At 51.6% G+C, this 8,265-nt stretch overlaps 1 protein-coding gene across 1 annotated transcript; it reads left to right on the forward strand.

Annotated features, from left to right (window-relative positions):
* Positions 1 to 5,642: 5,642 nt before the first annotated feature.
* On the forward strand, positions 5,643 to 6,431 carry LOC145395502 (uncharacterized). The gene is made up of 2 exons (XM_080269110.1): positions 5,643 to 5,792; positions 6,036 to 6,431. Exons 1-2 carry the CDS (start codon positions 5,643 to 5,645, stop codon positions 6,429 to 6,431), a joined length of 546 nt encoding a protein of 181 aa, XP_080125236.1.
* Positions 6,432 to 8,265: the final 1,834 nt, after the last annotated feature.

Raw genomic sequence — 8,265 nt, forward strand, 5'->3', positions numbered from 1 at the left:
GGAAGGGCAAGAGAAGGTGTGGCCTTGTTAGTGAGTCCGGAAGTTCAGCAATGTGTGATTGAATGGAAGGAGGTGTCATCGAGACTGATGTGGGTGAAAGCGAAATTTGAACGTGAGTTGTGGGTGTTTGTGAGTGCATATGGGCCTGGTAGTGAAAGGGATGAACAAGAGAGGGAGTCTTTCTGGAATGATGTTGATGAGTGTCTGCAGAGTTTTGAAGCGAATGTGAATGTGGTAATGAGGGGAGATCTGAATGCTAGAGTGGGAAATGTAGCAGTTGAAGGTGTAGTTGGTATGCATGGTGTGCCTGGAAGAAATGAAAATGGGGAACGAATGATAGCGATGTGTGTTGAGCGAGAGATGGTGATTGGGAATACGCTGTTTGAGAAGAAAGATATTTATAAGTATACATGGGTGAGACAGGAGGGTGGAAGGGTTGTTGATAGAGCCTTGATGGACTATGTGGTTGTGTCTAGGAATGTAATAGGAAGATTGTTGGATGTGAGAGTTCTGAGAGGGGAGGGTGGAGGTATGTCTGACCACTACCTGGTGGAGGGAAAGTTAAAAGTAGGAAAGAGATGGATGAGAGCTAGGAGGGTTAGGTGTGGCAGGAAGGTTTTGAAAGTGAGTGAGTTGGATAAAAGAGAGAAAAAGATAGAGTATCAGGAGAAATTGAAAGATGAGTGGAACGCAGTGAAAGATCGGGAAAATGGCAGCGTGGAGGAGGAATGGCAGTTGTTTAAGAGTGCTGTGGTGGGGCATGCAGAAGAGGTGTGTGGTGTGAGACGTGTGGGTGGTGGTGTAAGAAAAGGAAGTGAATGGTGGTGCGAGGAAGTAAGTATGGCTGTGGCTGAGAAGAGACGTGCATATGAAGTGTGGCTGCAGAGGAAGGATGAGATGTCATATGAAAGGTATAAGGAGAAGAGGAATAGAGCGAGAAGGGCTGTGCGTGATGCTAAAGTGGCAGCAGATGAGAGGTGGGGTAGGCGGCTGACAGAGAATTTTCAGCAGAATAAGAAAATGTTTTGGAAGGAGGTGAAAAGGGTGCGAAAGGGAGAGTCTGGGAAGGAAGAACGAGTAAAATCAGAGGATGGAAGGATGTTAATTGAGATGGATGCAGTAAGGAAGAGATGGGCAGAGTATTTTGAAAGATTGTTAAATGTAGAGGAGGAAAGGGTGGCTGAGATTGTGGCGGATGGAAGGGTGCAAGGTATAAATGTGTTGGGAGAGTTGAATGATTCCTTGATCACGAAGGAGGAAGTGGAGAAGGCAGTAAAGGAGATGAAAACAGGGAAAGCTGCAGGTATGGATGGGTGTGCTGTGGAATGCCTGAAGGGTGGTGGAGTGACTATTGTTGACTGGTTAGTAAGATTGTTGAATGTGTGCTTTGAGAAAGGTATGGTGCCAATTGACTGGGCAAGTGCTTGTGTGGTACCGTTGTATTAAGGCAAGGGTGATAAGTATGAATGTACTAGCTTTAGGGGTATAAGTCTGTTGAGTGTTGTAGGTAAGGTGTATGGTAGAGTGTTAATTATGAGAGTTAGAGAGGGTACAGAGGGAGTGATTAGTGATGAGCAGTGTGGCTTTAGGAGAGGGAGGGATGCGTTGATCAGGTGTTTGCTGTGAGACAAGTGTGTGAAAAGTATTTAGCGAAAGGCAAGGATGTGTTTTGGGCATTTATGGATTTAGAGAAAGCGTATGATAGAATTGATAGGGAGGCTTTGTGGACTGTTTTAAGATTGTATGGACTTGATGGTAGGTTACTAAAAGGGGTGAAAAGTTTTATGTAAATAGTAGAGCGTGTGTAAGAGTGGGAAATGCTGTGAGTGATTGGTTTCCCGTGAGAGTGGGGCTGCGACAGGGATGTGTGATGTCGCCTTGGTTGTTTAATATTTACATGGATGGTGTTGTAAGAGAGGTGAATGCAAGAGTTTTAGGTGGTCTGAGTCTGGTAAATGTTGATGGAGGAGAGTGGAATCTGAAGCAGCTGCTGTTTGCAGATGATACTGCACTGGTGACTGATTCAGAGGAGAGATTGAGACAGTTGGTAGAGGAGTTTGGAAGGGTGTGTGAAAGGAGGAAATTGAAAGTAAATGAGAATAAGAGTAAAGTGATGAAGTGTACGAGGTTGATAGATGGTAGGGGGATGAATATAGTTTTGAATGGTGAGTTGCTTGAGGAGGTAGATTGTTTTAAATATCTAGGGTCACATGTTGCTGTGGATGGAAGAATAGATGCAGAAGTGAAGTTTAGAATAAATGAAGTAGGAAAGGTGCTGGGAGGAATGAAAAAAGTGTTTAAATGTCGTTCGCTGAGAATGGATGTAAAGAGAAGGCTGTATGAGGGTGTTGTGGTACCGACTGCATTATATGGGGCTGAAACATGGAATATGGGTGTAGCAGAGAGGAAAAGTTTGAATGTAATGGAGATGAGATGTCTGAGGAGTATGTGTGGAGTGACGCGTATGGATCGGGTGCGAAATGATGAAGTGCGAAGGAGAACTGGAGTTGTTCGGGAGATGGCTGGCAGAGTTGAGCAGAGGGTGTTGCAATGGTTTGGGCATATGGAGAGAATGGATAATGAGCGATTGGTGAAAAAGATAACTAGATCTGATGTGAGAGGTGTAAGGCTGAGAGGAAGACCACGAATAGGATGGATGGACAGTGTGAAGAGAGCGCTGGATGCGAGAGGGATGTCTGTTGAGCAAGGAAGAGTGCCTGTGCGTGACAGAAATAAATGGAGAGAAATTGTGAATGAATAAGTGATGACGCAGCCCTGAGGGGATATTCTCCCGCATTTGGTCTGATCAGCTAGTCAGGTCAGGTGCGGGTAAGGGGATGGGTCTGTTATGATGTGGCAGGGGTAAACCAGTTCTGCTGTCGGGCCCTGCTGCGGATGTCACTGATTGCATTGCCCAGTTGACCCTTGTGCGGTGCGGTGCGGTGAGGATCTGTCCGTTCTCCCCTTTGGGGCTAAGATGCGAATGAATGTGTTTGAATGGATGAGTAAATGGAGAGTGAGTCATCCTGTCTCGGCTACCTCCCTTTCCTTGGGGGAAGCAGCCTAGGTATATAGATAGATAGATAGATAGAGATGTGCGCAGCAACCTTGGACCTTATTGAGAAAACCAATAACCCTTTGCTCTTAGAAAATATAAGTTGAATGCGCTATCAAAAACCTCCGCCTCATACTACCATAAATACAATTAGACCCCAGTGCCTTACACCCTCCCCTAGTGAGCCCTATCACTTGCTCCTCCACGTGCACCGTGACCCTGGACTATACTAATTCTGTACACTATGCCTCGAGTGTTATTCCAAGTGCATACTACTGTAGTATCCTGCGAGATACTGAGAATCTAGTTATAAGAGTTTGTAATTGACTAAATATTGTGCTGTATCACCTGCTGTTGTCCCTTGTCTGACTAAGTAATACACGTGTACAGGTTATTGCCTGAAGTTTTTGTGTCCTGCCTCTCTCTTATTTGTCATAAGCCCCGGTCTTGAAAGAGGACCCCGCTACACATTAGGTGTTCTAGGAATGAGAAGTCGAGCCTTAAACACCTAGCATTACACTGGTGGACAGCGGTGGTTCTTGACCCGGGCGTACGAGAGGGGTAATGAGGAAATATTGGCAAAATGGCAACAAAACCACACGTGCAATTGCCCAAGTTTGACCCCGACCAGTATGATGTACACACATATCTGACGATTATCAGGCCCTTACTAGACATTGGTTTTGATAATGACCAACAAAAAATCGCAGTCACACTCCCACTTGGGCAAAGTGGCAGCGAACATAGCACCGAAAGTCGTCCCCGAGCTCACGTGGCAGAACTTCACAAAGTTTGTGATTCAGGCCATCACCCCATCACAAGGGAAAGTGGTGGCACTATCCCAATTGGATAGTCTTACATTTGACAGGGATTTAGATAATTCCCTAATTCAGGCAAGACGCCTAGTTACCACTGCCTACCTGGAGGGAGATGAGGAAAACCAGGATCAGCATACCTTTAACACTCTTCTGAGAGTGCTTCCCAGTGTTGTAAAACAACACTCTACTATCCATGACCCGACTGGAGACATGGATAGAGATATCCAGCTTATATGACGCCTCCTGACCACCTGCCCGACACTCCAGCAGATCAATGTGGTGAAAAAGTTTCCCACACAGACTCCAGCTCCTCCAGTCAAGCCACGTCTACCCTTGCCTCACACCAGCCCCACCCTGGCGCCGAGCCCTCCTAGAGCACACCCCATGCGCCGGTGTCACACTCACAGGGAAAACCCTAACCTGATCATGGTGAATCCCTGGGAATTCACAGCTTGCAGCTCCCAGTGTCCTCTGCATGACATACGGGGCCAGCTAAAGGCTGCACGCCGCAAGCCTATTACCCCAGGTTCACGTAAAGTGTCCTCGCTGGAGGACGAGGCCCCCGAGGACGAACTGGCACCGTAGAGGAGACCGATCCTGGGGAACAGGAGCTGGAGCAGGAAGAAGGAGGCCCCAGACAGGTGGATTTTTAGGCCTGCCCCCGCACCAACCCACGGTGGCGGGGGCCATTACCCCCAAATATCTCCCCCCCAGTGTACCACAAGATGAAATTGAACAGCGTGAAGCCCAGACCGCTAGTCGATACGGGAGCAGGCAGATCCTGCCTTTACAGCCACTACTTCTCCCTTCATAGATTGACCTTTGGCCCGCTCCACCCCAAACCACTCACCTTGTGGACACGGGGAATGGCCCCCTGCCCATCCGTGGGAAGACACGTGCCCTTCTGGTCGATACCCACCAGCTGGTGTCGACCCAGCACCAGTTCATAGTTTTTGAATCCTCCTGGCGGAGCTACGACGGGTACTTGGGACTGGACTTACTCCAGAAGCTGGGAGCTGCCATAGACTGCCGCTACTGGCAGCTCCAGTTCCGCACCCTACCCAACCCCACCCGGGCCGTCTGCACCTGTACACCACGGCCCCGGCTGGAAGACTCACTCCCTCCCTCCCTCCCCCACCCCCCTCCTCCCTACCCTCCTGTGCTCCCTCCCACCACCCCTCCACCCTCCTTCCCCACCGCCATTTCTGCTGCCACTACAATTTCCCCCCTATCATCAGGCCTGGGTGCCCCTCAGCAGGCCCTCTGGCCCCTCTGTCTTATTCTCGCCCTTCCTGCCACCGGGAGCCCTTTCGGCCTGCCTGTTGTCTCCCACTTTCCTTCCTCCGCATCACATGGCAGTCTGCATCACAAACCTCGCCCCTTCCCCCCTCACCCTCCCGAAAGGGCTCATAATCGGAGAGATGGAAGAAGCCAAGCCCTGTGTCCCGTCCCCCTCCCACTCCCCCATCCCCCTGCCACCCACCCCTGATCATCTCTCTGCTCAGCAGTCAGACACCCTACCCTGCCTTCTCCTGGACTTCCAGGATTTGTTCGCGGCAGGACCAGCAGACATAAGGCACATCGCTTACCTGTCGCACGAAATTCATATGACAGGCCCACCGATTTAACAACCCTACCGGAGGAAGAACCCCAGACAGCAGGAATAGGAGGACCGTCAAGTGCAGGAAATGATAGAGGCCGGCATCATTTCTCCCTCCACCAGCCCCTGGTCCTCCCCCGTCGTCCTAGTGAAAAAGAAGGATGGCACGATGCGATTCTGCATTGACTACCACCGCCTTAACGATGTCACCATCAAAGACGCCACTCCTCTCCCTCGAATCGACGATACCATAGATTCCCTTTACGGAGCGTCCTGGTTCTTCACCTTGGACCTCCAGTCTGGATATTGGCTAGTCCCCGTGCAGCAAGAAGACCGAGGCAAAACAGCTTTCTGAAAAAGTAACGGCAAGCATTATGAATTAAATGTCATGCCATTCAGACTCTGCAACGCCCCCGCCACCTTCTCCAGGCTGATGGAATCTGTCCTCAGCGGCCTGATGTGGGAAGTATGCTTGGCGTACTTAGATGACATCATCGTCTTTAGCCGAACCTGAGCCGACCACCTGCAGTGCCTCTGCCAAGTTTTCACCAGAATTCGCCAGGCAGGCCTCAAACTCCACCCCTCTAAGTGCATCCTGGCCGCTCGGACTGTCTCATTCCTGGGACACGTTATATCTCAGGCAGGAATATCCCCCGACTCCGACAAGCTGCGCGCCATAGCAGACATACCTCCACCACAAGACGTCCACGGCATCCGTGCCTTCCTAGGATTAACATCCAATTACCGCCGCTTCGTAAAGGGGTTTGCCCACATCGCCAAACCTCTCCATGACCTGACCCAAAAGGGGGAACTGTTCCTCTGGATGGACGAGAGGCAAGCTGCTTTTCAGCAGTTAAAAGACAAACTCGTCTCCACCCCCATCGTAGCTTTCCCTGATTATGCCCTCCCCTTCCACCTCTACACCGATGTCTCCCTCTCCGCCAAGGCTTTGTGTTAGCACAAGTTCAGGAGGGCCACAAGCACATCATCGTCTCGCCAGCCGTACCCTGAATCACGCAGAGAAGAACTACACCGCCACTAAACGGGAATGCCTAGGCACAGTATGGGCCCTCCAGCACTTCAGGGCGTATCTATCTGGAACTCAGGTCACCATCATCACTGACCACCAGTCCCTCCAGTGGTTACGTCAATCGGATTCCCACAATGCCCAACTTATCAGGTGGTGCGAGACCTCAGAAGAATTTAATTATGAAATCTCCTACAGACCAGGCAAGCTCCACACCAACTTGGATGCACTTTCCCAGCTCCCCATCCACACCATCCGGCCAGAAACCGACCTCCTGCAGTGGTGGCACCGCAAGGAGCCACCCCCATGGATCCCCCCCCCACTTATTCAAAAAGCTACACCGGCAGGGCGACCAGCTCCTAATCCCCTCCAGTCATATCCTCCTGGCCCCTGATACCGCACACGACATCTTACACCACCTTCATGCCCATAATGGCATCCACGTAGGTACCAAAAAGCTGCTAAAGGTGTTCAATGACACGTACTGGGCACCAAACCCCTCCACCCTTGTCAAGGAAATTATTCAAAGTTGCCACGCCTGTGTGCTGGGAAAAGACATCACCCGGACCGCAGGACCATCAGGCCGTATCACCACCCATAAACTCTGGCAACTCCTAGCAATCGACATGGTGGGGCCTCTTCCCCCAAAATCGGGTTACAAGTACGTGATCACGTTCGTGGACACTTATTCAAAATTCGTCGTAGCCTGCCCAGCCAAGGAACATCAAGCTGTCGCCATATCAGATGCCCTCCTCCGACACATCTTCCCCTACTTTGGCATTCCCCAGGCCATCCATTCGGACAACGCCCCAGAGTTCACCGGCAAAGTCTGGGAGGAACTCGCCAAAATTTTCGGGTACAACTTCTCACACTCATCCCCCTACTGGCCACAAAGAAATGCAGTGTGCCAGCGCAGCCAGCGCTCCCTTATGAATCAACTCCGCACACGCATCGAGGCCACTAAAGACAACGACTGGCCTGCTTACATCAAAATTGTCCAATGGGGCATCAATTCCTGCCCCAGAGAAGACGGAGTTTCCCCCTATGAGCAGATCTTTGGTGAGGCACCCTCCTACTACCCCTTCAGCAGCACTTGCAACCACCCACCTCCGCTCCAACCACAGACCTGCTACACCACCGTAGCAGAATACCCTGGACCTCTGCCCTGACACAGCATCCAACTCCTACCGACCTGGCGACACCGTCATGGTCGCTCAACTCCCCACCCCGCACAAACTCGCCCCCAGCTTCACGGGGCCCCACACTATCACCCGTGTCCCCAACCTCTACCAAGTTACCGTGGATTACCATGGCGCCCTTCGCACTCTACAAAACCGCCACATACGTCCCTTCCGCGCCCCGGTCCCTGCTGCTCCAGCCCCACACCCCATCCCTCCTCCTGCCCTGGCACCACCCCCCCTTTCCATCTACGAGTGCTACATCTCCTCCTCCCCCTCCCCCTCCCCCTCCCCCTCCACTCCCCCTACCATCTCTGCCTCCCCGGCCGCTACCCCACCCCGCACCTCACCTGACAGCTCACCTGCACCGCCAACCTTCCACCACTCTCCCTCATCGCCTCCTTCTGCCACCCCATCCTCTATGCCCAGCTCCATGTGTCCCACCCACGCCACCACACTGCCACAACCCCTGACCACCACCACCCCCTCCCACCCACCACCCCTACACACACCCACTCCCACCTCCTCACACCCCACCTCACCAACCCTATGCACAATGGCACATACTTTCTATCCCCGCCAACCTA

Source organism: Coenobita brevimanus, chromosome 31 (genome assembly GCF_032717465.1).
Source record: "Coenobita brevimanus isolate Jiangsu-jjx chromosome 31, ASM3271746v2, whole genome shotgun sequence".
NCBI lineage: Eukaryota > Metazoa > Arthropoda > Malacostraca > Decapoda > Coenobitidae > Coenobita > Coenobita brevimanus.